Source organism: Crocodylus siamensis, chromosome 1 (assembly GCF_052110815.1).
Source record: "Crocodylus siamensis isolate JL-2025a chromosome 1, ASM5211081v1, whole genome shotgun sequence".
NCBI lineage: Eukaryota > Metazoa > Chordata > Crocodylia > Crocodylidae > Crocodylus > Crocodylus siamensis.
This window is the reverse complement of record NC_143395.1, coordinates 389,127,744-389,146,196: the sequence shown is the minus strand read 5'-3', so window position 1 is coordinate 389,146,196 and position 18,453 is coordinate 389,127,744. Positions and strand designations below refer to the sequence as shown.

Below are 18,453 nucleotides of genomic sequence, written 5' to 3'. Positions count from 1 at the left end.
CACAAACTGTGACCCCCATCTCAGGAGGCACCAGTCACCCATGCCCAGTCATACTCAGGCCTGCTGGAGCCTGCCCACACCCCCCAATCCCATCAGCTCAGCTTCCCTTCACCTTTGTGGCCACAGCAAAAGGAAGGCTTGCTCTAGCATGCTCCAGCTTCTAGCCTGAGCCACTGCAGGCATGTGGCTGCATTTCTGGAATCAAAAGTGAATGTCTATTCACTTGCATGTTGGTTCAATCTACACAGGTTAGACTAACCTGCAAAGATTGAATCAATTCAGGCTCAGGCTTTTTGAATGTCTGTACTCAGCCCAGAAGTTCAGTGCACAGAAACTGATATAGTATCAAACTTAACTGATTTAGGTTAAATTGGTTTATTGAACTTCTGTCCCAGATCCCTTCCAGATATGGGCAACTGGTGCCTCCTGCTTCTGGGGGGGGCACCAGCTGCTGATCGCTGACTGGGAGGGGGATCCCCCAGTGTCACTTCCAGTTTCGTTGCTGGTGCTTCTCTCAGCACAGAGGGGCATGCCAGCACTTTTCTTGCCACAGACGGGCACGCCGGTGCTTCTCCCAGCGCCAAGGCTTCTGGAGGCCAATCTCAGAGGGGACACTTGCCCCCCTCCCCGAAAACACATCGCCAGTGCTTCTGGATTCAATTTAACTCACAGTACCTTAGTGTCCCAGCTGCCTGCGGAGGGTTTGGGATTGAGAGTATGGTCAGGGGTACAAAGGTAAGAAAGGTTTATTAACTTAACAAAAACACAACTATGCATAATAACAAGACAAACAATGACAGACAAGAATAATTTACATTGGCAACTTATCGGCAGTCCCCTCTGATGCCTGACGTACAACAAGTTTCTCTTTCCACAAAGCTCAGTGAGGTCAGGCGTTCCTGATCAGCGCTGTCCGAGAGGTACCAGGAAGGATCCTGGTATTCAGTCCTTGGGCTCCTCAAGATCCACGGGCCCACTGATCCAGATCAACAGCTAATTAATCCTTTCCACAGAGCTGTATCTTCCTTCTGAATGATTTCCAGATGTTTCAGCCAATTTATAACTTCTGAACTGTGCTGATAACTTACAGCCACTCAGATTCTTTTTACTTCAACTGTCCTTAGACTGACCAATAGCAGTACAAGCCTTGCATTCTTTTGATAAGGTTAATTTTAACTACGCCACAGGGCCTTAATACTTCAAGGTTTTGCTAAATTTCCTAGGCCTTACTTTATACAAGGCCTTACTACATCTTAAACTTTAGGCTCTTAGCAACAACGTATAGCTTAATAATTAAACAAATGACAGAAAAACACTTAGTCTAATCTTCATAGAGCCTTCAGCAAGCACCTTTATCACACAGGCATAATTTTCAGCTGTCACACCTAGCATCCCAGGATGCTTTGCAACTCTCCTGCAGACCCTCCCACCCTCACAGGGTGGGTGGGCTAGATTTGACCCAAGCTGTCTGCTTCAAAAGGGCAGGGTGGCATACTCTAGCACCCCCTTCTAGCACCCTCACTGCAGGAATGAGACTGTATTTCCGGAATCAAAAGTGAATGTCTGGTACTTCGCTTATCAGTTCAATCTACACATCTTAGACTAAACTGCAAAGATTGAATTGATTCAGCCTCAAGCTTTATGACTCCCTGTATTTGATCATAATAGTCTCCTACTGTTGAGGAAAATGCTGAAGCAAGGCCAACTTTTTTTTAAAGTAGTTTAAAACCAGTATTGATGCAAAAATGTGCATCCTGCTACTGGTGACTCTATGCAACTAAATGCAAAAAAAAAAAAAATCAAATTTCAAGGCATCTAAGGTAGCTTCTTAAGATACTCTTCATTCAATATAAAGGTAGTTTAAGACAGAAGATGTAATTGGACCAATACAGATATTCTTAACGTAATATTCAATTTTGAAAGTTTCCAAAACCATCACCTGGATTCTCTTGTCCTTTCAGCAGTATCAGAGATGCTGATGGATTCATAATGGACACCATTACCTTAGGATACTGCAGACTATCAGAAACATATGTTCTTAAATATGCAGTCTTTCAATACTTTTGTCACATTCCTCTGTGGCAGCTTTCAGGACCAGTTGTTCTGCACCACTGAAGTATTAGCACAAAGAGTTCACTATCATGCTGCTACACATCTCAGGGCTTACCTTTTGCAAGGTTCACCAAAATGTGTTTGATTCTTAAGCACCACGTCATTACATAGATAAGCAAAATCAGGCCCAGTCTGTGCATGAAACCATTCACATACAGTCCTTAAAGAAGCACATGACTCAGTTACTCCAATTCACCATGCCCAATAACTCTTCCGATCTGATTCATTAATTCCTGATAGGACCTATGCTACAACACCCTTTGGAGATTTGTCTACCACAATCTTCAAGATACCATCAGTACCTTTCTAGGATGACCTTGCAATAAACATGGTTGTGGTTAATCTGAGCTGGACTCCAGAAAGGATCTAACAATCTGTACATTTAAGATGAAATAAGAAGGTATTTATTTCTTTTCTGAACTCCTATGTATAGCCAAGGAAACCACTACTTATTTGGCCAAGCTCCAGGATCAGTAAGGGTGGCACCTAGAGTCTGATTATTATCTGTACAAGAATGGGAAGATACCGTGACACAGGCCAAAGGTCTTAACTATTTTTGGATGTAGACTTTATCCAGCTGAGCTCTTATGGTTTGGGCAGAGCTGCTGAATAACCTGCCTATCCCCAAAGCCAGTGTCTTTTTCTACCATTTGTTTTTCCTTCAACCCCTCCTTGGTTCATTTTAGGAGCTGTACTAGTTGGATTCATTGCAGACAGGCATCCACAAACAGAGCACGGGGTGAGAGACAGTGTCAAAGGCCTTCCAAAAGTCCAGAAATACTACATCCACTGCTACCCCTGCATCTAAAGATTTGGTGACCTGGTCACAGAAGGCTACCAGGTTGGTCTGACAGGACCTGCTGCTAATGAACCCATGTTGGTTGCCCCTAAGCATAATCACCCCTGCTGGCCCCTCATGGACATGTGCCGAAATAATTCTCTCAAAAAGCTTACCCACGATCAAGGTAAGACTAACTGGCCTATAGTTTCCCGGGTCCTCCTTCCTCCCTTTTTTGAAGATGGGAACCATGTTGGCCCTCTTCCAGTCCCCTGGCACCACACCAGAGAACCACGAGTGCTAGTACAGCCGTGCCAGGGGTCCCGCAATGACCTCAGCTAATTCCCTCAGCACTCTGGGGTGGAGATCATCCAGACCAGCTGATTTAAATACATCCAGTCCTGTCTGATTTTTTCCCAACTGGTCCCATACAGTTCAAAGATATCACCAAACATTTTGCTTGTCAGTTGTGATCATAGCCACAACAACACTCTAACACTATTAAAACTGTAAATCTATTACATTTACTGGCCTTCATGTACTAGATTTTGCAAATTGGTCAGTGTTCTTTTAACATATTTTATTTGTTTGTTTTTAAGAAAAAAGTGCCAAATTAAATCATATTATGTATAGCTGTAATAATTCTCTGATGTAGCATCATCAGACCCCTGATTCTGTGTTCTGCAGAGACCACTATCTCTTGATTTACAGAATGAGGTGTGTTACATTGTAACTCATTGTAACTCAGGGTTGGGGAATGGGTCACGGGGCTAGGTGCTAAACCAATGTAGTGGTGAGGGACTTGGACCTCTGGTCCTGGGATCTCTTTTCTTTGATGGGGATGGGCCAGCAGGATCATGTGCTAAGTCTGGGGGAGGGTTCAGAGAAGCATTTTGCCCCAAGCTTCTCTGCTATAGCTGTTCTGTTAGATCTTAGGGGTTTCTAGTTCAGTATTTGTGTCTGCACTGGCAGATGCATGAGCCCAGCTTTTCAGAAAGTTCATATTTACCAGTTAGGATTTTAAAATGCTGAGCAATACCCTGAGCATTGAATGCATAAAAAGTGAGACTATTATTTTCAAGTTTATATCTCCACACAGCCCAAATGGAAATTAATGGGGCCCTGGAAAAATGCGTATCTCCAACAGCTTGCTCCTGAATTTCGAATACCTGCAGTGAATAATAGATGTGATTCACAATATCCTTTTAAATGGAAAATGTTTTGCAATTGGGTTACTACCGCATCTCCTTATGCCATTATTATTTATTAAGTCATTATTTATTACGCTGCAAATGCAGCCTAATTCTTGACTGAGTATGTTATGCCTTTGGAGGAGAACAAGCTCTAGAATATACTATATACTTGACTCTCCCCCTCCTTCCCACTAAGAAATGAAGCCAGGTTTATTCACAAAGATGAGAATGAGCAAGTTTGCTTACATGGACTCTGGTCAATTACTATATAACCAGTTTACACATGCAAATTACATTTATGGGGACTGTGGCAGGGCTCTCAGGTGTCCTGTGACTGAGAGCAGAAATGGCTCGGGAGAGACCCCTAGTGGCGGGAAGGGGGAAGCGCAGCTGTCAGTCACCAGGACTGTGCAGGTGCTGGTTGCCCTAGCAACCAGGGAAACCTAGAGCCAGGCAGGGGTGGGGCTTAGCCCTTCTTAAGCCCAGGAGGGCAGTTCCCCTCCGGGGCCGAGGGAGGAGGAACTCAGCCAGAGCAAAGGGGAGAACTCTGATGGTTGGAGCATCCCCTGGTTCCTGCTGGGGGTCGATGCGCTCTCTCTCTCTGGTAGGGAGAGATTCATATTTTGACCAGAACGGTCTAGCTTTTATGTTGTAGCCCGGGGGCTTTACGTTTTATGTTTTCTGTTTCACCGGAGGACCGGATGAGGCTATAAGGGGTTGGAGGAGGCCTCATAGGAGCTCCACGATAGCGTGGGGTCTCCTGGCGCCGGAGAGGGCGCAGCTTTGTTTGGGGGCGCATTGGCCCAGCCTGGAGGTAGGGGGGGCAGTGAGAAGCCCCGAGAGTGAGGAGGGGCGGTGAGGAGCCCCAAGAGCAAACAAAGGGCCGAGACATAATAACAAGGCCCAAGTCAGATCATACCAGCACCACCTGTGAGGCTTGGACTGCAGTGTAGGGGAGGAAAAGAAGCCGCAGACAGCACCCCCTGTCATTGCGGTGCATAAAAATGGGCACCCTCCTGCTGATTCTAATCATCTATTAATCAAGAGTAAGATCAAGGCATGGCAGGAAAGTAAGTAAGCGATTGGCCCATTGCAGGAGGGCGGAGCCACATGTCCAGAGGGGCTCCGAGAGTAGGACTCCTGCTACAGGACACACAAACACACATACACAGAGAATAATGTGGTTTACAACAATATTCTTCTGCCAAGACCTTTAGGCTGCTACATATTTAAAAAAAACCTGTAAAAATAAAATACAGTTGTTATTTCTTACATTTATCTGCTGCAACCTCTCATGTCAGAGCTGCCTCTTCTGGTCCCTGTGCTCTAGTACACTGCCCCCAGGCAGGCACATTCCTTTTCTTCTGTGAACTGCTATCTCAGTGCTGTCCTTTCTCCTCAAGACCAGAGGTGTATTAATAAACTGGGAAAATAATAGAAATAAATGAGTAATATAGTAACCATATTTAGAAATAAACTAATAATATAGTAACTATATTTTAAAAAAATGACTTAACCCACACTGGTCTAAACCTGTTTGAACCAGTGTAGGATGTTGACCTTATAGGGCTGAGCTAATATAATTACTTTGCTGTACCTGCATATTTTAAAGAAGATAAGGCTGAACACTTTTCTTACAACATTTAAACTCTCTAACTTGTCTTTATTCATAATTCATTCATTTCATGGTCAAAAGAGACAATTATGCTAATCTTATCTCACCTTCTGCATAAAATAATCTTTTCACCCAAAAATCTCTTCATCAAGCCATCAACTTGTGGCTGAGTGAGAGCACATCTTTTAGAAACATATCCAGTTAGGATTTAAAAGCTTCATGTGATGGGGAACCTGAGACACAGACACGTGCTAAACCGTCAGCACGAAGCAGCAAAACCCAGAGACCTGGATACCTAGTTTGGATTACCTGAAAATAACTGAACAAATGCTAATAAGGCCATTTCTTTATGGGCTTTTGAAAAACCAAAAGCAGAAGAACAGCTCTGCCCTTGTTCCAAAATTCACATTATTAAAAAAATGCATTAAAAAAAGGAGCATTAAATGTACTATTGCTCTAATGTTATGTTGTGCATTTCTAGGTAAAATAAGCCTTTTGTCGTCTGAGCTATCAGTGTTGTATGTGAACCATATCCCCTACCAAGGGACTATGCATTGATTTGACTTGTATGCAGGACTAGGTAGTTTAACTATCCTTTTCCACAGTTATTACAATATTCATTTATTAGTATTTCATGTTTATTTATGCAGGTCTATTATGGCCTCTAGTGGTTCAAGTTTGTATATGTAAAACCTATGTGCTCTTGTATCAAAAGCTTATGTGATGCTAGGAATTGACAAATGATGGAATGTTGCAGTGCAATCTGTGAGAAACAGTGCATTTCAGCAGATAAGGCTTGGGGACTGTATTTCAGGAGCCCAGTTCTGTTGTGTAGATTGATTGCTAACCTTGGGCACTTCTTTGTGCCTCCAATTTCCTTATCTGTAAACCAGATAATTTACAAGATGGATGACTACCAAAACCTAGGTGCTCCTAGTACAAAATACTTACATAATAGCATCTATGGGTGATGTTTTTAGACACCTGTCCCAGCCTGGTGTGCTGGGACCTGCTCTTGGTTATATAAGCCCTTCATTACTTCCCTTATGAACTACAGCAAAGCAATGGGCACAAAGCCATTAGCCCTTATGAAATTCCAGCTAATAAAGAACACAGTTACCTGTCATCTTTGTAAGATAGGCAACTGCAAGCACATATAATCTGTTCTTAGCTGTCTGCCCTAGCCTCCCAGAGAATATCACATTATGCTAAACATTTCCATTTTTATCACAAGGGATATCCAAGATATCTAAAACTCGCCTGGCTCCCAGGCCAGATGAATGGTATAGGACCTATTCATGGGCCGGATAAATAGTGTGGGGCTGGCCCTGCTGGCCAGATTGGGCTCACGGATTCCCGCCCACCTCAGATGCTGGATCCAGCATGTGGCACCCACTCTGGCCAGAGTGGGTGCTGGATCCAGCCTGCAGGGTCTGTGGGTCTCCCACATGCTGCATCTAGCACCCACTCTGTACATGATACCCACTCCAAGATCTGTGCTGCATGCAATGCCTGCCTCAGACTGGCTGGAGCAGGCACTGTGTCCCACTCGTCCCAGATCAGTCAGAGTGGTAGCTATGTACAGCAAGGTGGCAGGTGTCACAGGTGCTAGATCCAGCATGTAGAGGAGTCCCAGACTGGGCCTGTACAAGGGCTGCATGCAGTGCAGGTCCTAGAGGGGGTGCTGTGTGCAGCATATGCCTTGGGCCCTGTCACAGGGCCAATTTGGTGCATGCTGGTGTGGCATTTGGGTCAAGCTGAGACCCAGGGCCAGCTCCAGGGGCTGGATGATGTGGCTCTGAAGGCTTGATCCTTGTCCACACACTGCATGGATCACATACTGGGTGGGTGCCTCTTACTCTTTTCCCTGACTGTGTGGACTGCACTGATGGCATGTGGTCCCCTTACCTCCTGTCATGTAAGTTGAATTGTCAGCATGTGGATGCTACCCCACTACTGCATGGGCTATGCAGTCAGCACATGGACCCCTGGACCCTGCCCCAATGCATGGTAGTGGGAGAGGCATCTGCTGGCGCCTATAGGGCATACGTTAACCCAGGGCTGTTTACTGAGTTTTGGCAAGCCATCAAGAGTCACATGACAGGCAGCCAGGGGCAGATAAATATTAATTTTATAAATTTTTTAGAATTTTAAAAAATTGGGCCTGCAGGGTGCATTGTGCCTACTCCTGTGTTAACCACTCAGGGGCTGTGTGTGGCCCACAGAGCCCATGATGACCCCTCATAGACCACCAGATGGACAGCTCTGGTTTACCTAGAGCTCGTCTGAGTAGGAGACAGAATTTTCTTGTGGGCTTTGGAATAAATTTCCCCAAAGCACTGAGGACCATCACAATGCTTTCTACTTTACACTTTAAGGGCAAGGCACATTTTTTTGATTACCTTCTCTTACAAAAAGTGTGTAGTTATGTGCATGCTAAAAAAAAAGTTCCCAAGAAAACCTACCATACTGCACATACAATTTTCTCTTTGGACAGGAAAGGAAAAAGGAAGCCACAGATGGAAGATGTTAGCCATGCTGCTTAATGCACTATTTGAAAGTGCTAAGATACTGAAGAGGTAAGAATGTTATAAGATACATGAGTAGGCATTTGGGGCAGGAGAGAAGGGCATCAGATTCCATACCCATTAACACTACAGCTTTTAATCATAATCAGAAGTGAGTTAGAACAAATTGAGCTATGTTATTTCTGATGAACTGTCTGTGCTTCTGACACAACCTTGTTTGCTTGTCTATCATGATGCGTATCCTAATGCCCAAATGGATAGCGGAATGCCTTAATGCCTCAACAAGTGGATGGAGTTCCTACAGGACATACATTAGAGTAGCTTAAGCAGCACATGAGGCAATGATGCCTACGACAATAATTCTCAACCAAGATGCTCTGGCACCCTGGGTTACCTTCAGTGCCTTCTCAGGTTTGAACGTGGTGCCAAGCAATGTTAGCGTTGTTAGTTGTGCAAACATTACAAACTAGATAAATCCAGGGATTTTAAACAGAAATCCACAGTGTCAAAATCATTCTGACCTGTTGTGGTATTTCTAAGCTCTTTGCAACAAAAAAATTGTGTTATTATTTTTCTGTTGTCAAAAAACAAGTGAAGAAAGCTAAGAGCTGGTATTTTCTGAGGGGTGCCTTAAGTTTAAAAGGTTGAAAACTACTGCTTTAGGATATGCAACTCTACACAAAGCTTAGAGGAAAGAGGGTTGTTCAAACAAGTAGAATGGTTGTCAACACTGGAGAAAATCAACAAAAATACCACAGTGCATTACCAAATACCTCAAGTATACACAACAAAGAGTTTTCATCATATCTGTATTGACTATGAGAAGCCCTATCTCCAGCTGACATAGCTATGCTGGCAATACCACTGATGTGGATGGAGCTTTTATTTTATTTAAATTTTCTGTATTTCAAGCCAAATTAGCCAAAACTAATTCCAAATCCGAGACTCAGTCCAGAACCATAAGTGGCCCTGCTACCGGCAAACATCCTCCACCCCCACCGGAGGCTTCAGATGTTTCCAGAACTTTTGGTGGGCATCCTACTTGCATGCCAAAGCCCGGAGGCTTGGGGTTCAGATGCCCCTGAATTTTGCTTGCCCTCAGCCATAAGGCCGCAGGAGCAAGCTAGGGAGGAATCTCCCTTTTCCATAAAATGGGCATAAAGCCAAGACCTTCCCACTCCAGCAGCTAAGTGGGAGGTTTACTATACATGACCTTGGCAGGTACTATCCCCATGCCAGGAGTAGTTTTCCCCAGGCATGACAAGGAAGACCGCCTCAGTGGTCACAGTGTTTCCCTTGCCAGGCAAGCATATCACTACGCTTGATCTGAGCTGACAAGAGGCTGAGAAGCGATGGAGCTACAATGATAAAAGAGTGCTTTTGTCAGTTGAGCTTATGTTGTTTAGAAAAGTGGTATAGCTGTGCTGAGAAATTCTGTTGGCATATGCTGAGTTTCCACCGTCAGCAGTATAGCTATAGTAGTAAAGGCTAGTCTGTAGACAAGGCCAGAATTACAGAAAAGCAACCATATACCACCAGAAGACACTGTAATCCCTAGCATCCCACTCTCCTCCACCAACTAGGCATTTATCCATGTTAGTGTTGCATCCTCCAGCTTCCCACTACTGCTACTAGGAATTCAACATCACTTGTGGTACCACATAGACATGCTAGTAAACCTAGATACCAATGTCTCAATCACGGTATTGTGTAACTTGGACTGAGCAGAGTGAGCCAACACAATAGTCAAAATAAAAATGCTTATGGGAGCCCTATCTATACTGCCACCAATGGAGATGGGCGATGTTGCCAGTAGTCTTTTTAAGAAAAGAAGACAAGGGTACATGAAGTCACTGAGTTTTGCCTCTCAGAGTAAGGTCCACGTCTTCCTAAACACTCAAAACCATGGTGCCTCAACCAGACTGGGACCTCCTCCTCTTTTCCCATCTGCTGTATTCTTTACTTGTTTCCCCTCTTCCACCTCCCCACTCTCTTCCCACTTCCTGTACTGGCATTATTCTCTCCACTTTATACACTGCTCTCTACTGTCCTTCACCAGCTGCAAATGAAGCGAAGCTTTCAGGTCATGAAAGCTCGTGCCCTCTATATACCCTAAATAGTGAGTCTATAAGGTTTTTTTTTTTTTTTTTCCTGTTTTTTTGCACCGGTCCTGGAAACACTTGAATACCAGGTCAATGCATGGAGTGGATGGAGCACGCTCCAGTTCCACCACCCAATACCAAAAAGAATCTGCTCAATATAGACCTCCTATGGAGGACTATAAGGTGCCCTGCCTTCTGCTCACCTTCCTTAATAGAAAGTAAAAGTGCACGTTAACGTCTCTCCTGGCCCCGGCCTACGCTTCATCTCGACTTTCCGCGCGACCGGAAGGTCCAGGCCAGAGCCTCGGGAGGTTCAGCAGAGCTGCCTTGTGGGACAAGGTTGAGTCCAGCCTGTTCAGGACCCGGCCTTCTCTACCGCGGAGCGGCTAGGGCTTGGCCCACCCTCTGCTGCGCTCCTGATTAGTACTGATTTTGGGAGATGCTTTATCCTACAGATCAGAACCGGTGTCAGACGCGGCTTGCACCCTGCTCCATCGGGGCAGTGCGGTGGCTCATGGCTCATCCCCGCGTGCCGAGGGACAGCACCCTCCACGCTGCGCACGTGACCGCATTCGCGCCCCCTCGTCCCGCATTTCATAGCAGGGGGCGGGGCGGGGCGGGGCTGGGTGACGGCATCACTCTGCGCCAGACCCCGCCCCTCCTTCCCTGCGGTGGCGCATGCGCCTGGGGGAGCGTGTGACCCACGCGGATAGCGGGCAGTGGGCAGCATGGGCCAGGTGGGGGATACGGCGGGGCCGGGGCAGGACCCGGTGCGCAGTTTCGAGCGATGGAAGAAAAAGTACGGCAAGCGCCAGGCCCGGCTGCAGCTGCAGCGCAAGCAGCGCAAGCGGCCGGAGTGGCAGCAGGAGCGGGAGGGTATCGCCCGGCTGCAGCAGCGCTACGACCAGGTGAGCGGCCGGGCACGGGGGCGGCCTTGGGGCTGGCAGCCGGGGGGGACGCCGAGACGAGGGGCAGCGCTGCCCCGCCGGGCGGAAAGCGGGCCGAGCCCAGGGCAGTGCTTCCCAAACTCTTCCTCAGCCCGACCCCGCTTATGGCCCTGTTTCCTCAGCCTGGCCCCTCACTCCCCACCTACAGCCTCCCCCTTCACGCTGATGTTGCAACCCCATTTTGGGGCCACGACCCACAGTTTGGAAAACACTGCTCTAGGGCAGCGTTTCAAAAATGGGTCGCAAGGATGTATGAAAGAGTCCTGAACAAACTTCAAAAAGTGGGTTTGCCTTGAAAGAAGATACCGGTGGGAAACAGTGACTTTTCCCTTGCAGGCTGGCAGCGTTCCAGCCTACACGGGGCTGCTCAGGGTTCCCCTGCCCCCTAGCAGGTCTGGAGTGAGGGGCACTGGGCTGGGACTGGCCATTGACATTTACAAATGGGTCCTGGTACAAAAAAGGTTGAGAATCACTGATCCAGGATGCTTACTATACGTGTGATGCTGGAGCAGCTGTGAGCAGCTCTTGCTGGGCTGGTATGTTTCTGGGCTTGCCTGTTCTTTGCCTGTGAGCCAGGATGTAATTGCCGGTAAAATCAGTCACTGCAAGCTGGGGTTGGCTTGCTTTGCATCCATGTGACATTCCCTTTGTGCTGGGAAAAGATTGTCAAACAGCTGAGAGTTGGAGGTCACGGAGTCATAGAAAAGTAGGGCTGGAAGGGACCTCAGGAGGTCATTTGGTCCAGTGGTTCTCAACTTTTTTGTACTGATCTGCTAACATCAGCATCCAGTCCTGACCCAGTGCCCCTCACTCCTGAGCCACTGCCCCCAAGCCCTAGTCCCTCAGTGTGTAGGGCATGGGGGGCTCCAAGCAGCCCCTTTCAAGCTGAAATACTGACAGCATGCAAGGGAAAAGCCATGGTTTCCCATGTTTTTCTCCTTTAAAGGAAAATCCATTTTTAAGGTTTGTTCATGACCCTTTCATATATTCTTGTGAACCACTTGTGGGTCAAGAAACACTGATCTACTCCAACCCCCTGCTCAAAGCAGGCCCACCCCAACTAGATCATCCTAGACTAGCCGTTGTCTAGCTAGGTTTTAAAAACCTCCAAGGATGGAGATTCCACCACGTCTCTGGGTAATTTGTTCCTGTGTTTTACTACCTTCCTAGTGAGAGAGTTTTTCCTAATATCTAACCTAAACTTCCCTTGTTGCAACCTGAGACCAGTGTTCCTTGTCCTGTCATCTGCTACCACTGAGAACAGTCTAGCTCCATCCTCTTTGAAACCACCCTTCAGGTGGTTGAAGGCTGCTATTAAATCTCCCCTCAGTCTTCTCTTCTCCAGACTAAATAAGCCCAGTTTCCTCAGCCTCTCCTCAGAAGTCATATCCCCTAGCCCCCAAACCATTTTCATTGCCCTTTGCTGGACTCTCTCCAATTTGTCTAAATCCTTTCTATGGGGGGGGGGTGGAAACTGAACACAGTACTCCAGATGTGGCATCACCAGTGCTGAATAGAGGGGAATAATCACTTCCCTCAATCTGTTGGCAACACCATCCTATACAATCCTATAATCTAAACTTTGTGTAAGACTACCATCAACCCTGATGTAACACCTAGCACCATAACTTGCAACAGGTGAAGCAGGGGGGAACCACGACAGCCGATGTTGTGGTTCTGTGAAAATCTGTCATGTCCTAACTAAAACTATTCTACTTTGTCTTCAGGAGGTCAGGAATAGCGTGATACCCCATTTACACCTGATACAGATTTATGTTTCGTATACAAACATACATGGGTTCCATTTGGGTTACAATATTGGTTACATTTGTAATTAAGCAAAACTGTCAATAAATTTTAATTGGTAAGGTAGAAGTTGCAGAATATTTTAAGAAATAGCTGTTAATTGAAAACCGGACCTGCTTATATTTCTCTTGACTGCTGACAGAACAAAACAGGGAGAATAAGAGTTTTGGTTGATGGCTGGTGAATTTTCCTAGTGGAGCTAGACTGAGAGAGAGAAATACCCTACTCTCCCTTCTTGGGGAATAATGATCTATTTGAGATGGAAGATAGATTTGTGTGCGAAGCCTATACTTTATGCACTACTTTACAATGCTTCTTACATAAATTGCTTCCTGTCCTGTACATTAGGGCAGCTGTAAAATGGAGATGATGCTTACCTGCTTATATCAAGTGCTTTGAGATCTACTGATTGAGAAAGCATAATATAAGAAACATTACCAACCATGGTTTTTCAGATAGAAAGTTCTTTGAGATCTACTGATTGAAGCAAACTTAATCTCATGTTTTTCAGAGGGGATAACTTGAGGACAGCAGAGGTCTGCCTCTCTTTGGAGATATGCAGCAATGAGCTAAGGAAAATAGTCAGGGAGGCACTGAGGTCCCGGAGGGGAGGGGAGTCAGGTGTCCAAGAAGAGTGGTTGCTTCTTAAGGAGACGATCTTCCAAGCCCAAAGGGAGGTAATCCCAACACGGATCAAAGGGGGCAGGAGGGCGCAAAAGTCCCCATGGCCCACCAAAAGCATCTGGGAATGTCTCGTAGCTAAAAGGTAGGGAGGGGCCATCACCAGGGAGGACTATACTGTTTGCTTGGGGATGCAGGGGGCAGTCAGGAAGGTCAAGGCAGAGATGGAAATGGGACTAGCTTCCCAGATCAAGGATAACGAGAAGTCCTTTTTTAAATGCATAGGTGGCAAAAAGAAGGTACCAGGTAATGTGGGGCCCCTACAAGACACGCTAGGAAATCTGGTCATCACACCAGATGACAAAGCTAACCTATTTAACAACTTTTTGCCTCCGTTTTTCTGAGCAGGGACTGGGTCACTCAGGCCCCAGGCAAGGTGCACCCAGGCCAAGGGTCAGGGAGGATCTAGTCAGGGAACTTCTGGAGGGACGGGACGTATTTAAATCAGCTGGTCTGGATGATCTCCACCCCAGAGTGCTGAGGGAATTAGCTGAGGTCATTGCGGGACCGCTGGCACGGCTTTATGAGCACTCATAGTGCTCTAGTGTGGTGCCAGAGGACTGGAAGAGGGCCAATGTGGCTCCCATCTTCAAAAAAGGGAGGAAGGAGGACCTGGGAAACTATAGGTCAGTTAGTCTTACCTCAATCCTGGGTAAGCTTTTTGAAAGAATTATTCTGGCACATGTCCACGAAGAGCCAGCGGGGGAGATTATGCTTAGGGGCAACCAACACGGGTTCATTAGAGGCAGGTCCTGTCAGACCAACCTGGTAGCCTTCTACGACCAGGTCACCAAATCCTTAGATGCAGGGGTAGCAGTGGATGTAGTCTTTCTGGACTTTCGAAAGGCTTTTGACACTGTCTCTCAACCCATTCTCATTAAAAAACTGGGGGACTATGGTGTAGACACCTACACAGTCAAATGGGTTGCCAGCTGGCTGGAGGGCCGCACCCAGAGAGTGGTGGTGGATGGGTCATTTTCGACCTGGAGGGATGTGGGCAGTGGGGTCCCACAAGGCTCTGTCCGCAGGCCTGTACTGTTCAACATCTTCATCAGTGACTTGGACGAGGGGGTAAGTAGCACCCTGTTCAAATTTGCTGATGACACCAAGATGTGGGGGGATGTAGGCATGCTAGAAGGGAGGAATAGGCTGCAATTGGACCTAGACAGGTTACAGGGGTGGGCAGATGAGAATAGGATGGGATTCAACACTGACAAGTGCAAGGTGATGCACCTGGGGAGGAACAATCAGCTGCATACCTACAGGCTGGGGAACTCCCTTCTCGTCAGTGCAGAGGCAGAAAAGGATCTTGGAGTCATCACTGATGCCAAGATGAACATGGGCCGGCAGTGTGGGGAGGCAGTCAGGAAGGCCAACCGCACCTTGTCATGCATCCACAGGTGCATCTCAAGCAGGTGCAAGGAGGTGATCCTCCTCCTCCTCTATGTGACACTGGTCAGGCCGCAGCTGGAGTACTGTGTCCAGTTCTGGGCGCCGCACTTTGAGAGGGATGTGGACAACATGGAGAGGGTCCAGAGGAGGGCCACTCACATAATCCAGGGACAGCAGGGCAGGCCCTATGAGGAGAGGCTAAGGGACCTGAAATAACGGTCACAAGCTGGCAGAGGGTAGATTCAGACTAGACATCAGGAGGCGCTACTTCACTGTCAGGGTGGCTAGGATCTGGAACCAACTTCCAAGAAAAGTGGTGCTGGCCCCTACCCTGGGGGTTTTTAAGAGGAGATGTACACCTTGCTGGGGTCGTTTGACCCCAGTACTTTTTCCTGCCAAGGCAGGGGTTTGAACTTGATGATCTGCTCAGGTCCCTTCCGGCCCTACTAACGATGAAACTCCCAGACATTCAGGTCTGTATATTTCACTTGGATTTGCTCTCTATAGACAGTGAAGGTAGTTTGTGCAGTGTACCTTATGTAGGAGTCATGTATACTTTATCAGGGGAAACTGAATTAATGAAGGATTTGGCAGTGCTGTTATCTTGGCAGCTACTCTTCCCTTGATCTCTTCCCAACCCATTAATTTAAAAACTGCAGTTCTGTATATATGTGTTTAGTTTGCATCTCCTTTTTTTTTTTTTTTTTTTTTTTTACTGGGGTTCAAGTAATAACACTTAAAGAAGAAACTTACTTTTCCAGTGCACTTCAGGACTAACTTGCATTGGAAAAGTTTAAGATTCTTCTTTGACTCTCATGAGGCTGTTTGATAGAAAATAAGGATTGCTTCCCTGAGCTCCCAAGGGACATTTTGAACATCTGAGACACTGGTCTGTTCTTGCACCTGATTACCAAATATTAAAATGTTAAAATATTCATCAAAATGTGCACTGTGCAGGGCTCTGGTCAAAATAGTGCCCATTCTACACCTCTAGGAATTCTGAACAGAGCCATTGAGCTTAAAAAGGAATCAAAGGAAGTTTGACAGATTCTGGGCTGTCGAGTGTCCAATAAGACTGAAAGAACTGGAGCTGTGTAATGACAAAATTAATCCACTTGGTTATTTGTATTCCTGAAGTCCTTCATGGATCTGTTGTAGCTGTTGCTGTATTGACAAGTAAAAAACAAAATTTTCTGCCCCAGAAAGCCCACAATCTAGGTTCATTCTAAGGTGAAATATGCAGATACAGCAACAGATGGCTGAGAAGGGTAGAAGCATAAAGCAACACTACAGATCATACAAAAAATCTCATTTCACTGCTTGCTTAAGCATGTTAGAGAAGCTGTTAAATTGCTTCCCTTGCTTAGCAGGCCTGATTCTCAACATGCATGGTGTCCGGTTTGAAACCTGCAAACATAGTGATCTGACTGTGAAAGGGGTAACTATGTTTTCTGAAATTAAGTGAAGTCCTGTGGAGGAGTTTAGAGTTTTTTTTAAAGTGTCTATTTCAGTGTTGCCCAGCTGTCATGGGGAGTAAGTAAATTGAGCTCTTAGGGGGATGTGCTTTATTATCTTTGCTCACAAACTAGCCCTCATAAGTTTAGTGGTTGTGGTAGGCCAGCCTTGCAAAGGAGAAAAGATCTCCAGGGGCTAGGTCAGAGGTGCTCAATTTCTTTAGCTTCAGAGCATCATGGAATTGTATAAGCCTGCCCACAGATTGCTTGACCAACCCTGTGAGCTGGCCCAGCCCTGTGCAGGTTGGACCCACTACATGCAGGCTGGACCCTGCACTTTACAGTCTCCTAGCAGCCGCAGGGGTTAGTCTGTGGCACCACATGTAGCCTTCAAAATGGGCCCATTGTTAACTGCTCTGAATCTCATGGCACCCCAGTGAATCACTTAGAGACTCACTGAGCTAGAATCTAAATTTTGAAGAGATTGAGGGAGGCTTGAGCCTAGAAAGGTTGAGAAACATTGCTCTGGCTTAAGGGTGTCAAATTCATCTGGCTCCATGGGCTGGATGAGCACCCTTGAGCCAGTGTGCAGGCTGGACCAGGACTATGCTCCCTATGGAGCAGCTGTGATGTTGGTACCTGTGGCATGCCAGCTGGACCCAACACAGCAGGTAGCACAAGGGTCCATTTTGCAGGCTGTGTGGTGCCTCAGACTGACCCTCTGTTGCTAGGAGCACATGCAGTGCAGGGTCCAGCCTGCACAGGGCTGGGCCAGCTTGCAGGGTTGGTCAAGCAACCTGTGGGCTGGCTTATGTGACTCCATGGGCTGGATATGGCCTGCAGACCATACATTTGACACACCTGCTCAGCTGGGGCCAGTTAAGAGTGAAGGGGACAGGACATATCCCTAGTGTATCCTGCTCTTTTCTGTCTCTGCCCTCTGTGCCATCTGGTTTGTACCTGAGGGGAAGGGCAGCCACTACCACCTAGGCTGCTTCTGCAAGGTCTCACAGTGGTGACTGCCCTCATGGCTCTTTCCTTTGGATCTGGGGGCATGGGAAGAGCAGAAGGAATAAGCTGGACAGCAAAGTGTGGCTCCAGCCCCACTTCTGCCCACTTGCCTATAGCAGTATGCTTCTGGGAGCAGGGGGCAGGCAGCATATGGGTTCTGGGGAGGGCAGCGGGGGAGAAGAGAAGCTGATGCAGGCACTGCTGGGGTAGCTGGGGCAGACACAAGGCATTGGACTGGGGGAGAAGAACTTTTACCTTCTCAAACGGGGGGTGGCATGGCACCTTTAAAGGGATCTTGTAGCACCCTGTTGGAGAATCATTGAGCTAGGACTCTGAATATGAGGTCATAGAACTGGAGTTTCTGGGAGAGGGCAGTCTGGTAGTTGTACTGTTTCAGTGTGTGTGTGTGGTTTAACTCATTTTAACTTTTATCAAATACAAACTACTGCTGAAACTTGATAGACCATATTCATCTTGAGGCAGTTTAATGGACCACAGGAAGACTGATGTAGAAGGGGAGTGAGAAAACAATTAAAAAAGCTTACATGATACAGACTTTCTCTAATGTTCCTATCCCTCCAGCTTTAAATATTTCCCTCTCACTTTTCCTTGCTTCTGAACGTCTCTAAAATAGCTTTGGTTAAATTATGTGCTGGAGAGGAACAGAACATGTCTGCTAAATTAATTTTGATTATTTATACGTAAAAGGGCAAAATACAATTTGTTTTCTGTCTATGGTTGGGAGAACACCATCCAAATGGGAGACCTAAGAGAAATAGTTGTAAATTTTAATCCACAAATCCATTGGAGTTCTCTAGGCAGAATTTATTATTT

At 46.5% G+C, this 18,453-nt stretch overlaps 1 protein-coding gene and 1 long non-coding RNA gene across 2 annotated transcripts in view; one reads left to right on the top strand and one right to left on the bottom strand.

Moving 5' to 3' along the window:
• Positions 1–396: 396 nt before the first annotated feature.
• On the bottom strand, positions 397–10,909 carry LOC149875210 (uncharacterized). Its single transcript, XR_016440012.1, has 3 exons — positions 10,532–10,909; positions 5,357–5,506; positions 397–692 (listed from the first exon to the last, which is right to left on the bottom strand). It is a non-coding gene; the product is annotated as an uncharacterized LOC149875210 (long non-coding RNA).
• A 113-nt stretch (positions 10,910–11,022) lies between these two features.
• Positions 11,023–18,453, top strand: part of DDX10 (DEAD-box helicase 10) — a 356,406-nt gene continuing 348,975 nt past the window's right edge. Inside the window, exon 1 of the mRNA XM_090029503.1 lies at positions 11,023–11,236. Within this exon, the coding sequence (XP_089885629.1) occupies positions 11,057–11,236 (180 nt within the window). The 5' untranslated portion in view covers positions 11,023–11,056. The remainder of the gene's footprint in view (positions 11,237–18,453) is intronic.